The 16514-nt window shown below is 41.2% G+C and overlaps 1 protein-coding gene across 2 annotated transcripts in view; it reads left to right on the forward strand.

Moving 5' to 3' along the window:
- The window catches only part of LOC128839575 (cardiomyopathy-associated protein 5-like), a 62024-nt gene that overhangs the window by 23080 nt on the left and 22430 nt on the right, over nt 1-16514 (forward strand). For both annotated transcript variants that reach the window (XM_054032661.1, XM_054032662.1), the window contains exons 6-9: nt 853-974; nt 6460-6609; nt 9265-9411; nt 14696-14843. In XM_054032661.1, the coding sequence (XP_053888636.1) occupies nt 853-974; nt 6460-6609; nt 9265-9411; nt 14696-14843 (567 nt within the window). The remainder of the gene's footprint in view (nt 1-852; nt 975-6459; nt 6610-9264; nt 9412-14695; nt 14844-16514) is intronic.

Below are 16514 nucleotides of genomic sequence, written 5' to 3' on the forward strand. Positions count from 1 at the left end.
AATCTGTCCAATTACTTGTATATTGTAGATTATTGAAAAGTAGGCTATGCAAAAATAATTTTCAAGGATTTTTATTGCATGTTATTTACTAGCATTAGCTTACATATTAAAATTAGTTTGTTTTGTGCATGAACCAGATTATTTTAATTGATTGTATCTGATTTACTAAAAAAGATTAAGAAAAGGATTTATATAATGCTGCATGTCTTTCTAAAGAAAATTTATTATTTTATTATGTATATCCTGTTAAAACTGTGAACAACTAACAACTTCAGTGTAAAAACAAATGGGGTTGCTTGACTGCTTTGTAGAAAGAATTCTTTCATTTCCTTGGAGCTGCTTTTGCCTCAAAGTTAAAAATATGTTGTTGTTTTTTTTATAATGAACGAAGCAAATAAGGGATAATTGAGTCCAATCCATTTTCCTTTTTCTTTTTTTCTCCTCATAACCAGCTGCTTTACATTATGTCTCTGAAGTCAGCTTCCTGTCGATAGATGTAATTTTCTGTAGCCTTTAAATATACAAAGGGACAATGTCAATAAGTTTAAACCCCATATTCTTGAGGGCCTTACTGAGAACTTCATATCTAAACTTTCCCACAGTTCATGAGTGTACAGATTTGTGTAGTTAGATTGGGTTCATCTTTACTGCTAAGATATCTTTGAACTAATTTTAAACACTGTACCCCCTACTTAACGTTCAAAGTTAGGAAGTTCTCTTCTCTTTGGTTGTTGCTCTTAAATCCATGGGAAATATTTTGAGCAGTGCATGTCACATGTTGTTCATCTTTGAGCTTTGGAAGCTATGTAATACTACAGGGATTTATTTGGATATATATTTTCTTCCCAATAGGTTACTTTCTGCAATGGATAAATCTCTCTCATTAGAAAAAATGCCCAGTGCATTTTCACTTTTTGACCATTATGCAGACGGTTCAGTGAGAAGTGATCAGAATACCTTAAAATGTGTCGCTGGTAAGAATCTATGGGTGCACCCTGTGAAAAATAAACATTTTCACAAAACCTTGGAATTTATAGAAAAGTAAAATCAGAATGTGCTTTGAAAAAAAAAAAAAGTTGAGTTGTGAGCCTGTGTAATTAGCAATCAGAGCTGAATTTGAAATGAAGTCTAATTGTGCACAAGTGCTTGGTTTATTGCTGGGCAGGGGAAAAGGTAGCACAGGAGAAAACACTAACTTTTGTTTATTTTAAATTCTAATCACCCTTTACAATACCTGTCCATTCCAAAATGAAAATCTCATATGGCATAAAGCCTGTGTAACACTCTCCATGCTGAGGAAGCCCCATGGTGCCCATGTATGTGGGGTCACAAATATGGCAGCCATTCAGGGTGTGCTTCTGAACCACCTCCTTGCTGGGGAAGCAGGCCTCTGGAGTGGAGAGAAAAGTTGGGGTGGACTGAAAAAAGAGGCCACTGGATGTGTATTTATGTGGATCTAGTGGCTGGAAAACCTATCCACATATGGATATGAAGGAGCAGTGGCTACAGTAGCTGGACCCAGCCCGCTCTGTAGGCAAGGGCAGTGACTATGGAGGGTAATGGGGTGTATTCCATCTCCCAGCCCACACTTAGTGCACAAGCCTGTTTAATTTAAACTAAAGCTTGTTTAGTTGTGCTTTGTGCCATATGTGTGTGTGAATTTTACCTATGAAGATCATCCAGATCTGACCAGCAGTCATGGAAGTTAAGAGAATAAACAAGCCATGTTTGTCTACTGGCCATGGTGTATCAGCTTCATCCATTACTAGCTTTCTCTTCAGTTTTATGATTTCTGAGAACTAACAGCTCAGAGTCAGCATAGTTCTTTGCAGCAAGCCACCATTCAGCTTCCCTCCTGTCAGCATCCTGCCAACCATTCTCTTCATCTTTTCAAAACACATTTTTAAATGTTGTTTCAAGAAATAAGAAAATTAAATGTAGTTAGATGTATCAAGGCAATTCTGTATTCCAGTGACTGTCTGTTATATAAACAGAAGATATCATCTCTTCCTTTTTTCTTTTCCTCCATACCTTGTAATGCTCTCTCTCCCTTAGCTCCCTATGCAGTTCTAGCTCCTTTTTCTTCCTATCTAATCCTCCTTTTTGTACTGTCTCTTCTGTGACTTTTGATTGCTCACCTCTGCTACATCACTCTATTCTATTTAAAGTACTTGTATGAAGTGACTGTGCCTCACAGTATTTATCTATTTATCTTCGCAAATAGAGTATTTGCCAAAAAAATACACATTCGGGTCGACTGAAAATTTAGCAAATTCATGCTGAACTTACCAAATTCTTTCAGTTGAAAACAAAACCAAATATTTTTGAGTTTTTCAAATCACCAGAACATTTTTGTTTCAGGTTAATCCAAAGCTAATTTTTTTCTCTGATGTTTTTTCAGCCAACTAGCAGAAAAATATATTCATCCAGCTCTGCTCTCAATACCCCTGAGAGGTAGGGAAGTGCTATTATACTCATTTTACAGCTGGGGAACTGAGCCAGAGAGGGGCTAAGTGACTTGCCCAATGTCAGACAGGAAGCCTGTGACAGAGCAGGGAATTGAACCAGGCTCTTCTCAATCCCAGGTGCCATAACTACTGGACCATACTTCTTCCACTTCTCTGTCAGTGTACTGACACTGAAATGAAATTTCCTCAGATCTTGATCTTTGAAGTCCTGTCATCCACTACACACACACACACACTCTCTCTCTCTCTCTCTCTCTCTCTCTCTCTAGGTGCTGTGGGTTGATAAAATAGCAAAAATAGATTTTTTTTTCAAAGTCTTTCCACCACATCAGAAAATTCTCCCCAAGAGCTTCCCACCCAGTAACTTTCTCCTCCACCCATTCGTCTCTTCACTTAATCCATTCTCTCAGTAAAGGCCTGGGACCATAGATAAACCTTGCGGCATACCCAGAATGTAATCAGATCTGTCAGAAAGAAAAGGAGGGAACAAACTCCAAGGTCAAGGACATGTCACTGATAAAAACCTGCCACCAGCCACTGCTGTTTAAATCAGGTTACTGTTTGACTCAAGCACTTCCACTGATTGCAACTTTCTGCCAATGATACTATGAAAGGAGGGGGAAACTGACCGTTCTCCCCATTACACTGACCTTGTGAAAACCCCTCCATGGAATGCTATATGTTTGGGTCATCTTGGTTTTCCTGTGAGCAGAGGGGGTAGAATCCGGGATGAAATGATCTATGCGACAGCATGTCACTGAAAACTAGAGCTGGTAGAAATGTTTTTGATGGATTATTTTTCCATTGGAAAATGCCATTTCATTGAAATTGAAACTTTCCCTGGAAACTTGTCAGTTTTTATTACATTTTATTTCAGGAAAAAAGCCACAACATGAAGCATTTTGATGATGTCAGTACATTCCATTTCAACATTTTCTGAAGGGAATATATCAATATTTTGTTTTGAAATGACTTTTCAATTTGAAATTTATTCTATATTATAAAAAATAAAGTTGATATTGAAATAAAATACTTTGATTTAATACAAACTAAATGTTTTGATTGACTTGAAACAACAATTTTTCAAAAAATTTCATGGTTTGGGAAATTTTGAAATTTTTTGTTTTCATTCTAATTTGGAACAGAAACAAATTTGAAAATTGCATAATTTCCCATTAAATGGGAATTCTGGTTTCCATACAACTCTACTGAAAACCCACAATAATTTCCCCACTAGATACTATTAGAAGACAGGCTTTTCTAGATGCAATAAAAAACCCAAATCTGGTTTGCTGTTAGCAACTAAAGGGATGAATTTTTCAATGACAGGCAGATGTAATCTTACTGTATCTCTCTGTATAAATCACAGGAAAACAGCTAGCATCAGCATCTACTTTGTTAATGCCACAGGCGATCATCATCATTAGTCTGAAGATAACTGAAAAGAGCAAAAACTTTCTGCTTAGATCTTTATAGAATCCATGCAACATGGAAATTTACTGGGTAAATGAAAAAACAGTGTATATTTTTGTTCTGTGCAATCAGACTATTTAATGGTGAGATATGGTTTTGTCTTCCATTGACTCATAATCCTGAAAAATAACAATCTCACGAGGGCTGGTTCCATTTGGATCAGCAGTCAAACTTTTGGTGCTTATCTGAGGTTTGTGAAAATCTTAGAGGACTTTGTGGCATCCCCAATCAGGTCACAAGGTTTCAGATGATATAGGGTTCAAAATCAAAGTATGGCAGCCTTGCAGAGCTCAAGCAGAGTTCTATGTCTATCCCCTGAAAGGATTATCTCCCCACAAAACATCCCTGGACATCCAGGGAACAGTTCAACAATAGTGAGACTCCAAAGAGTCTCTCCCTCTCCATGCTGTTAAGTTCTGAGCCCTGGAGGGCAGAGCCCACTTAGCATTGTGTTCAAGCAGAGTCTGTTCCTCTCTGGGAGCAATGGCCTCTCCCTAGTTCACATCCTTTCTTTTAAAGACCTATTCCTCAGCTGTCACCTCTCCCTCTAGAATTGACAGACTGTACAATCTCTTCATGGTATGACGGGTACTTTTCCTAGATTCCAAGGAATCTTATCAACTATTTCTGCCCTTGGCTAGCAGTGGGGTACATCCACTCCTGCCTCTGAAACCTGGCTCCCTTCTTCAGTAGGTTTCCACTTCCCACTAACTAGCTCTAGTGTAGTATTTCTTATGAACAAGTGTTTCACTTGTCCTTTTGGTTGGTCTCCTGTTCAGCAGGTGCTGTCCTGTTATTATCTCTCTGTTCAGGGCAAGGCCAGTTCCACAAAAATAGGCTCTCCCAAGAAGCAGCCTGCTTCTCTCTCTAATACAGTGCAACCCACAGTAGTAACCCTCCTGCTGGGTTTTCTAATCTGACATCTTAAATTATAAGAGGCACTTTGAGGCTTCAGCAGAATTTACAAAGCACTACAAAGTAGTAGATGCCGGAGCACGTGGACTCACTCTCTTCTACTAAGGTTAATAGGCCTCATGGGGAAAGGGCAGGGGAAGGGATGATGCCCATGACATTTTACTACACTGCAGTACATACCTGATAGCTTTAAGTTTTAAAGGTATCACTGGACTCAGTGGTGGAATGCGGGTTCCCATATCACCAAAGGGCAGATAGAGGCAGCCTGTATCTATTAATATGTAGATTGGGAGAAAGCAAGTTAGTGACACGGGCACTCCTAAGGCTGACCAGATTCTGGGTTGGTGGGGAAGGTCCCACTTTACCATTCCCTGAAGAGGAGGCTTGTAGCTAGTTGAAAGGAAGCAAATCATTGGATAGATTTCCTAAGAACTGCCACTGTGGCTAAGGAATGGGGATTGAGGAATGGGCAGTAGTTTTCCCAACCTCATGAGGGCATCATTTACATCATACCTCTAATGCTGGAATAATATTGTCTGCATCACAGATTGTAGACCTGTGTGACAGTTTTGTTTTTTCTTTTTTTGTTTTTAAAGAAAAGAATGGACAAGATGGGATATTATCATTAGCTGTTGAGAAGTTCTGATTCTACACATAGGCTCTGACTAAATGTGCAGAAAAAGGAAATCTGCACCTGTCGAGCTAGGAAGCTCTACACCACCTCAGGGAACAAAACATTTACCTGCCTTCACCTAATAGTGTTAGGCCTTGGTGATCAATTCAATATTTGGGTTTAGGATTATTTTATCTGGGGTCCTATCAACTGGATGGTACTCTGGCCTCCAAATGTGCATATGATCCAAACATACCCCTCTGTAGGTGTAACTGTTGCCTCTGCTTAGCCTGATAATCTGTATTTAGCCCTTCCAGGTGTTGGAAGCCTTGTGCCTGGCTCCTCTTGGACTCAGGGTTTGGCTTCAATCCTTGAGCCTCCCAAGAACTATCATTATGTCTCTCTGGGTGCCTCATGTTAGGTTTGGAAGAGGTGGAGGTAGGCCAGTGGCTCACCTTCTGCTGGTTGTGGCATGCTGTCTGAGGAGGAGTTCATTGGTACTCGTGTAGCAACAACTAGCTGAACACCCATAAGCCTGGGAACTGCTGCTGCTGAGAAAATGGACCATTTGAGACTGGTAGCTGGGTATGGGCTGAATATTCACTTAGCTGGATAGCACTGAAATTTTTACTATTTGACAAATATTGGGCTAAATTCTGTCAGCCTCTGCACCTATGCCAACCCCACTCAGATCAGTGGAATTGTATGGGAGTAGTGAATCAGACAGACAGAATTTTACTCCTAGCAGTTGATTCACCCATCCCTAATTGATATGAACTTATTGGCCTAAAATTGCAACCTTATTGTCCTTATTCAGTTATTTGAAATAGTCCCCCTATTTTTTATTTTAATGAATCCTTAACTGGCTGTCATCTCAAATATTCATAGTTAAGGGAAAATAAATCATCTGGTTGCCTCATGACATGCATAACTGGAGTTGATGTGGTTCAATATAAGCAGTATAAATAACTACCAAAGTCTATCTTCCAGTTCCACAGACTCCAAAATTGCTACCTCAGGAACCAAACTCTGCTACAAGCACATCAATTGCAATCTATTGGACTGTGAGTGAAGGAGACGTCATTGATTGCTTCCAGGTGTATTGCATGGAGGAACCTCAACCAAACAAAGATCAAAGTGGTATGTGACTGAACCTGCATCTCACCAACATTAGTTCAACATCTCAAATAAAATTATATCTAAAATGATCCTTAAAAGATGTGGCTAAGCTATTGCTATAAAGGGGAAGAGCACAATATGACTGATACTGAAGAGTTAATATTAACAGTAGTAAGGACAGATAATGCTGCAGATACAGATCTCCACCTCCAAAAATCAGGTGCCTGATTATGGATTTAGGGGTCTGGATTTATGCTCTCAAGTTGGAAAAATATGTTCAGTGGTAACAAAGCAGGAAAAACTCAGCAAAAATGCAACATTTCAACACACAGGTACAGATTTTTCAAAATGGCACAAAAATATTTTACTTTTTAAATATGTGAATTTGAGGTGCAATAAAGAAGTTTGTACAGTAAAAAAACAGACTAGTAATAAGAATTATTTAAAGTATTTGAATGTTGCTTAAACACTTTTTGTAAGATGTGCAGCAAATTAAATTCATTTCTGAGAGATTTAGTTACACAAGCCAAGATTCACAACTGTTTACAGCTGACATATTACTAAAAATTTGGGGTCCAGTCCCTCAAAGCATTGAGTGCTCTGATATCCGTTTGACTTCAATGGGAGCTGAGGGCACTCAGCACTAGGGCTGATCTAAGAGTTAATAAGAACTTTTTTTCAGTGGAAAATTGGGTTTCCAATTAAACAAAATCTTCCAAAGAAAATGTCTGCTTTCCGGAGTGGTGGTGTAGCCATGTTGGTCCCAGGATAGTAGAGAGACAAGATGGGTGAGGTAATATATTTTATTGGCTCAACTTCTGTTGGGCGCGCGCACACACACACACACTCTTCTTCTTCTTCTTCTTCTTCTTCTTCTTCTTCAGAAGAGCTCTGTGTAGCTCGAAAGCTTCTCTCTCCAACAGAAGTTGGTCCAATAAAAGATATTACCTTACCCATCTAGTCTCTACTTTCAGGAGAAAATTTCAATATATAATTGAAAAAACAATTGCCCCCAACCAAAAAGTTTTCAATTTTGACTGAAAGCTAAGATTTTTCTTTTCAAAATAGTGTCCCAGTTCCTCGTGGGAATTTTAATCTGGGTGTTTTACACTTACATTCTCCTTTATAGGCCAGGCTCTCTGGTTGGACTGTATCTCCCATGATGCACCACAGACAGGGATTCCTATGATGCATGCCTTTACTAAGAGGGGAGAAGGAGATGTTTTTCACCAAGAGAGCAGCCATATTACAACTCCTGTGAGGCACTGAAGCACCATTTTAACTGGAGATATTTTGGTTTGTGATTAAATTGCCAAAAAGCAAACAAACAAAGTAATTTTTGTCTAAATTTCCTACAGAAAAACACTCATCTGTTTCTCAAACATCTTTACTCAATGCCTTGCAAGAAGAACTTAGCACATTTGCCTGTAGTAATCCCTTTGTATCTTAACTTTGCTTTTCTGCCATTTTATTTGAGAGTGAATGGTAAAGAGTTAAAGCAATTTAAGTGCTAGAATACCTCCACATTAATTAGCCGAGGGGGTGCTGAGCTATCTCCAGAAATGCAAAGTGCAATAAAAGGCCAACTGGCAATTAAATTTGATGGTGCCCACCAGTGGCATTGGAACAATTTGTATACTGGGGGTGCTGAAAGCTATTGAACAAAACTGTAAACCCTGTATATGATGGAAACCTCTTCAAGCCAGGGGATGCTGCTCAGGGCCATTGCAACCTATTTGGCCACCTAGGCGGTCACCTAGGGCGTTAGGATTTGCGGGGTGGCATTTTCTTTGGCGGCGACCGCGGCGGCTGGATCTTCGGCCGCCCTGGTCACCACTGGCATTTAGGCGGAGGGAGCTGGGGCAGGGCGGCGTGGGGAGGGCCGCCAGCAGCAATTAAGGGCGGGGGGGCGGCACGCAGGGGAACTCCCCAGCTCACCTCTGCTCCGCCTCCTCCCCGAGCACGCCACCCCGCTCTGCTTCTCTCCCTACCAAGCTTGCGGCACCAAACAGCTGATTGGCACCGCAAGCCTGGGAGACGGGAGAAGTGGAGCAGCGACGGCATGCTCGGGGAGGAGGCGGAGCAGAGGTGAGCTGGGGTGGGGAGCTGCCACATGGCTCCCCGGGCGGGGGGCTGCCACAGGGGGGGCGCCTCAGGGCGGAAGGGGGTGGGGAGCTGCTGCGGGGCGGGTGCCTCAGAGCGGGGTGGGGTGGGGAGCTGCTGCAGGGCTCGGGGAGGGGGCAGAGCAGAGGTGAGCTGGGGTCAGGAGCTGCCGCATGGCTCCCCGGGCCCGGGGGTGTGTGTGGGGAGCTGCCCCAGGGGGGGGTGCCTCAGGGCGGAGGAGGGGGCGGGGAGCTGCCGTAGGGCTCAGGGAAGGGCGCAAGGTGGAAGTTTCACCTAGAGCGCGAAACATCCTTGTACCGGCCCTGGTGCTGCTGCACCCCTAGTTCCAGCACCCCTGATGACCACAAATAAACCTTCCCATTATCTCCTTACTCTGCAGAACTCATTTAGTTCCTTCTTGACCATATTTTTGTGGCACGTGTTATGCCTATTGTATACAAGCCCCAATATGATCGACTCCTGTTTGGTCAATATAAGAGACCCTAAACCATACAAATTGTTTCTAACAGGTGTGCATTTCTCTAATGACCTATATGTGTGTGCTTGTACTAGCCTTGGTAGAAGAATACAGAGTTACAGTGAAGGAGAGTTACTGCATTTTGGAAGACCTGGAGCCGGATCGCTATTATGGTGTGTGGGTCATGGCTGTGAACTACACAGGATGTAGCTTACCAAGTCACAAATCCACTTTCAGAACTGGTAGGTATATTTTGGCATTTAAAGATTAGCTCTCAGTTCCTGAGACAGTATTAACTAGACAATGCTATTAGAAATGTAGAGAAGTGTTTCACTGATTCCATCCACTAGATAATAGGCAAGTCACATAGTTTCCCCACCTGTAAAATGACAGCAATGTATTTACCATATGTGAAATTTGAGAAAACACAGAATTTAAAATGTCCCCAATTGTGACGTGTACTTGAGGCATTGGAATGAAATAATATTAGTTCAATTTCTGACTCTGTCACACATTCACTGTGCGACTTTGGGAAAGTCGCTCAGTCTCTCTGTGCCTCGGTTTCTCATCTATAAAATGGGGATGATATTGATACTTACTTTTCCCCACCTTTTTTCTGTCTTGTCTATTTAAATTGTAACCTCTTTGGGGGGGGGGGGTGTCTCTTATTATGGGTATGTACAGCATCTAGCACACAGAGGCCCTGAATTTGGCTGGGAATTCTAGGCACTATCATGATACGACTAATAAATTATAATAACGGCAAGTAATTAGATAAGTATTATGTATTAGCATCATTTGACAGATTAGGAAACTGAGGTTCAGAGTTTGTGACTTGCTTTGGGGGCACCATGATCTAGCACATTAGGCATAGGCTTAGGAGTCCTGTGTTCTAATCCATGTTCTGACACTTACTTTGCTGGATGACTTTTGTCAGATCATTTAAACTCTGCAGGATGAGGAGGATTATTCAATTTCCCTATTGGTAAAACATGGATAATGATATTTACACGCTTTATAATGAAATAATGTTTATAAAGCAACAGTATTATTGAGACCACGTGGTGGATGCTGTGACTTTGACCCCTGTGCTTAATCCACTGAGCCACAAAGTCTTTGGATCCTCCTCCTCCTCATCCTGTGGCATGTTAAGTCATAGTGCATATTTTTTACCAAAGATTTTTGCAAAAAATAACTGGAAAAAAAGTTCAGACTTGCCAAATTTTGTGAAAAACCCGCAGTTTTGGGGGTGCGAAATCCTTTACATTTAAATGGCCAAATGATTCACATGAATTTTCACAAAAAATGTTCCACCAGAGTTTTGTCCTGCCCTGATATCTAACCTCTCCAAATCTGGCTTCTGGCAGCTAAATGTTATTTTTGGCGTCAGTGCAATATATATAGTGCAAATTAGTTGTTCCAGCTGGAAAGTCAACATACTTCTCACAAAATCTGAAGTTTTTTAAAAGGCTAACTCTTTGGCCTGTTCTATGTTTGATATTGTTTTATTTATGCCTGCCCCTTTTGGAAGCTGGATGATTTTTTTATATGAACTATTCACTCTGCTTCCATCTTTTGGTCACTGCCCATCCATCTGAAGAGAACTCCCTCTGGAGTCCACTGATGCTACATTCTGTAATGGACTAATGGTAATGTTGTATAGTGGAAGATACTATATCACCCTGCCCTCTCAGACATCTAGGGACAGCAAAATTATCACTGACAATAGAAACTAGTTCTCCAGCGTATCAGTTAAGGGAATGACTGCTAGGTCACAAGGCTGGAATATTCAGATCCTTTAAATCAGAGGTTTTCAATCTATGGTCCGCGGACCCTTGGGGGGTCCACAGACTATGTCTAAGATTTCCAAAGGGGTCCATTCACAATTTTTTCTGGGTCTGCAAATGATTCCAGTCTATCTTGCCACTTAGGCAAGCTTGCATTTGCGATAGATGGTCCCTTACACCACAAATCACAACAATGTTCAGCAAAAAGAACAGGAGTACTTGTGGCACCTTAGAGACTAACAAATTTATTAGAGCATAAGCTTTCGTGGGCTATAGCCCACTTCTTCACGAAAGCTTATGCTCTAATAAATTTGTTAGTCTCTAAGGTGCCACAAGTACTCCTGTTCTTTTTGCGGATACAGACTAACACGGCTGCTACTCTGAAACAATGTTCAGGTTACTCCCAGTCCCAAAGGACCAGTCACTTACCCTAGGACAATTGGGCTTTAGATCTTACACGGAAGACAATGCTTGTAGCCAGTCCTATAATAAACTAACTAAAGATGTATAAACTAAGAAAAAGCAAAGAGAGTTATTCCCAATATTAAAGCAGATAAACATACACACACACGAATGAGTTACAGCCTAGGGCTAACCCAGACTAAGCAGCTGCGGATCCCTTGCTTACGCTTAGAAATCTTTGCCCTTCAGAGTCCAAACAGCATAGAGACAGTTTCTTTGTGTTAGGGATTTTTATTGCCTTCTCCCCCAAATTCAAGCTGATGGGATGAGTTCATACGTTCACCTCTTCTTCATGGGGGTGAGGGAGGAATACTATTAACAAAGTCTTTGTTCTTTGATGTTTCACAATGTCTCATTTGGTTACAATGGGCCTTCTTGATGGGCAGGACCTAACACCTTCTGTAGGAATCCAGCATTTTACATGAATTAATGTTTCATTCTTGTTTGATTTATACAATTAAAGAGGATTACAATGCAAACCCTTAATATAACTTTATAATGGGGTACAGATGTTATAAATTAGATGAATACATGCAGCTTCCTACTAGCGTTTCACAAAGTCTAAACACGAAACACATTTTTATAACTGTAATACCTATTTTAACAGGTGAGCCAGACTGGTTCCCAGCTATATATTGGTCAGTCTTCAGTTGAGGCCTATGGGCCTTGGCATGAGCTGACACCTGGTCTGCCAGCATCACACTGTTGCACAGTTTAATTCGTAAAGTCATGGGAATAAAAAAGACAAAATTGCTGAGAACTTAAAAATTGGATAGTAACAGACTGCATGATTCAGCCTTGTGATATTCAGAATAAAAAGCTCTCAACCATGCTTGTACCTGCTTCCATCACTTCACACTTTTAGGTTTCAGAGTGACACTCAGTGACCATTATTTCCTCCTTGAAAGCTCTGGAAAACAGGCTGAGCCTTATAACATCCTGACGATCACCAAACCTGTGGTGGGCCAGGACATGGGACAGATCATCAGCTGGTATAAGGTGGCATGGCTCCATTGACATTAATGGAGCCACACAAAGTTACAACAGCTAACGATCAGGCCCACTGAATTCTTGTTTTGGCGTGATGCTTCCCAGGGTACCACCACCTGTCCTTAGCATAAAGCAGTCTTATCTGTGCCTGCTGTGGATCAGCTCCCTGAAACCACAAGCCTCTGGCAGCACAAACACTACTTTCCAGCCTCCTCGTCCCCCTGCCCCCACATTACAAGTTTGTGATAGGTGCTCTCCAACCCCCGAGTCCTCTGATCATTCCCTGAAATGTCCAGCCCCTTATCTCATAGACTTTAAGGTCAGAAGGGACCATTATTATCTTCTAGTCTGACCTGCACAACGCAGGCCACAGAATCTCACCCACCCACTCCTGTAACAAACCCCTGACCTATGTCTAAGCTATTGAAGTCCTCAACTTGTGGTTTAAAAACTTCAAGGTGCAGAGAATCCTCCAGCAAGTGACCCGTGCCCCACGCAGCAGAGAGAGGCAAAAAATCCCCAGGGCCTCTGCCAATCTGCCCTGGAGGAAAATTCCTTCCTGACCCCAAATATGGCAATCAGCTAAACCCTGAGCATGTGGGCAAGACTCACCAGCCAGACACCCAGGAAAGAATTCTCTGTAGTAACTCAGATCCCACCCTATCTAATGTCCCATCACAGGCCATTGGGCATATTTACCGCTAATAGTCAAAGATCAATTAATTGCCAAAAATAGGCTATCCCATCATACCATCCCCTCCATAAACTTATCAAGCTTAGTCTTGAAGCCAGATATATCTTTTGCCTCCACTGCTCCCCTTGGAAGGCTGTTCCAGGACTTCACTCCTCTGATGGTTAGAAACCTTCGTCTAATTTCAAGTCTAAATTTCCTGATGGCCAGTTTATATCCATTTGTGCAATATTACTAATACTACCTGCTGTTCCCAAAGAAATAGTTTACACCAGCTTGCAAGATTCAGCTCAGGATCACCACATTGCTTAACACCACAGCACTTAGCCTTGTTTTCACTGTAAATATATCTATGTTTATTATCAAAGAACAGAAATCCCAGTGATGATATTTTAGGGACTGATATTAATATTATCCCAGAAGTGTTAAATTCAGAACTTGGTAAGCTCACATGATGCCAATACTTCATGTAGTGGAGAAAAGTTTGTAGAGAGAAACTGAGTGAGTAAACAAAATCACTTTCAGCCTAGAAAATAAGACCTTGAATCTGATAGGCTAATTCGGTACATTATTTCACACAATATGCCTTTGATCACTTGCAATCCGTGTCCTTCTTCATGTACATTTGTCTATATGTGCAATAGGGTTTGTAGTCCTTGAATTTAGGCCATAGGGAAGAGAAATGTATTAAATTTTGGTAGCTGTATTGCAACAATATACTGGACACAATTAAAGCAGCAAAGTTATCCCTTTGCTACTACTCAGTTCTTCTGCATCATATTAATTTTTGTTATATAGTTGATGCAAGGGCTGCTGAAGACAGAGCTGTGGTAATCTAGGTATAACCAGACCCTATGCTGCTTCATGGGTCTATTCCTTAAAGCACCACAGAAATGAGTGAAAAAAGTGTTCGAGATCATCTAAATCAGTGGTTCTCAAACTTTTTTACTGCCCTTTCACATAGCAAGCGTCTGTGTGCAACCCCCCTTATGTAAAAAAGTGTTTTTAATTTATATTTAACACCATTATAAATGCTGGAGGCAAAGTGGGGTTTGAGGGTGGAGGCTGACAGCTCGCGACCCCCCTATGTAATAACCTTGCGACACCCTGAGGGGTCCCGACCCCCAGTTTGAGAACCCCTGATCTAAATTAACTTGTTAAGGAAACTCTGAACTGCATGAATTTACATAATGGGTTCTTTCTGGAGGGATTGAACTTGGGACCTTCAGCTCCAAAGCATAGGGCACTATCATTTAAACTGCAGAATAAACTGCACGTAATTCTTACTATTTTTTTTTAAAGAGATGGGTAAAGTAGTAAAGTGTTTTTCCTGATTAGCATGCCACCTGCCCCCTCCCTCCCCCCCAAAAAAAGTTAACAGGGGATGGGAGAACATTATTGTAGTGGAGTTGTTTCCACACACATTATTTCCATCTGAGGAAAAAGATCTTTCTACGCTAATTCAGTTTATTGTTTTTTTAGGATTGGTGACCTATATGTTTTGTGGTTGTCTTTTCATTTCAATCTGCCTAGCATATATATTGCAGTTGCTGTAGCATTCTTCATAGTACAGCTAATACATCATTGTGTTCACAGCACCCTCTACCCCCTTACTAAAGGCAGAAGACTGTACTGTGTGTTGGGACACTGCCATCATCCGATGGAGCACAGCCAACTCAGAAGCAACAAAGTCTTTCACACTGGAGTACTGCAGACAGTACTCTCCTGAAGGAGAGGGTCTCAGGTCAGTCCCTAAGGTTTGAAATGTGGATAGATGAGATTAAATAGAAGCTAAGGAGCACTTTCCAGATCATGGATTATTATAGAAGTGATTATTCTGTTTGTCCTGAATTACATAAAGAAGAAATCAGCTTCTGGGCCAGATGCTAATCTCTGATATTAGATCGGGGGAAACTAGAAATACCGTCATTTTATTCTGCTAAACTAATGAACCCATTTACTTCAGCCCCAAACCTGAAGTCCTTATGCAGTCTTTACTCAGGAAAAACTTCCATTGAGCTAGTCCTCAGTTGGGAAATAAAAGACATTAAGGGGCAAATTCTACCTCCTCCTCTTCACCTATGGAGGCCCCCCTCTTCCACAGCAGAACCAGTGCACTTGTGTTGCACTGAAAAGGGCAGGGGCTGGGAAGTCTGTATGTTTGTTTAAAAAAAAAAAAAACGGATTAAGAGACCTGAAAATCTGTTGTGGGGGTTCATCACTAGAGCATAGCAGAAGGATTCATTCATGTGATTTCTTTATTAAACACATTGCAAGTATTAGTATGCTATCGGTATGGAGCTTTCCTATGTTAAATTTTAAGATTTACAATTAGATTGTAAGCTTTCCTAAGACCTGATCCATCAATGAGTTCTGTGTGGGTGACCGCCTGGTAATTTCAATCAGGCTTTATGCTGGCACAGTATCTGTCTGTGCAAATCATCTTGCTATATCAAAAAAACTTGCATTGTAAGATCCTCAGGGCAGAGACCTAGTTTGCTATGTATTTGTGCAGCACCCAAAACAATGGGGCCCCAGATCTTGAGTGGGTGCAGATTCTAGATATTCTTGCAGTGCAAATAATAATAATTAGTAATACATGTACTCTAAAAACTACAACAACAGGCATATCCAAATTATGTGTGCACACAACTTATAAACCATTTCTCCTAGGAAAATAAATAATAATTAATCATCACTAATAAATAACCTTTCCTACCCCACCTCAAAAAAGACTCCCCACAGAAAAACAAACCAACTCTTGGATTGGAGCTGGTTTGGAATTTTTTGACAATTTTTTGGGTCAGAAAATGCTAATTTATTGAAACCAAAACGTTTTGTGACAATGTACTGCTTTTGACTGAACTTTTGGGAAAAGTTTCTCAAGTCCAGGATGGAATTTCAGGAGGTGAGGAGAGGGGGGAGACCCACCCCAGAAGAGTCCAGTGATGAAGTCACTCACCTGGGATGTCAGAGACCCAGGTTCAAGTCCCGGGTCTGAATCAGGCAGAGCAAGGACTTGAACATGGGTTGCTTATGTCCCACATGACTGTTCTAGCCACTGGACTATTGGCTATTCTGGAGTGGAGCTATTTCTCTCTGTTTTTTCACCAAAACACTTCAAAGGGTCTTTGTTTCATCCTGACATGGAATGGGTCCATTTTCGAAATCTCAAATGTTCATGGGTCGGCAGAACCATTTCCCACCCAGCTCTCTTACCATCCATCACTTCAAACACAGTAATGATGGCACTGAGTATATATGTTGTCATCATCCATATCAAGGCTCATATTTGTCAGGTGAGGGTAATAGACAGGTTTCAGTGACATCAGCACTGTCCCAGACTGCACTGACTTCAGTGTGTGTTCCCCATAACTGATCAGTATATTTTCTGTCCTCTTGTACCTGCGCAAAG

Source organism: Malaclemys terrapin, chromosome 6 (genome assembly GCF_027887155.1).
Source record: "Malaclemys terrapin pileata isolate rMalTer1 chromosome 6, rMalTer1.hap1, whole genome shotgun sequence".
Lineage (NCBI taxonomy): Eukaryota > Metazoa > Chordata > Testudines > Emydidae > Malaclemys > Malaclemys terrapin.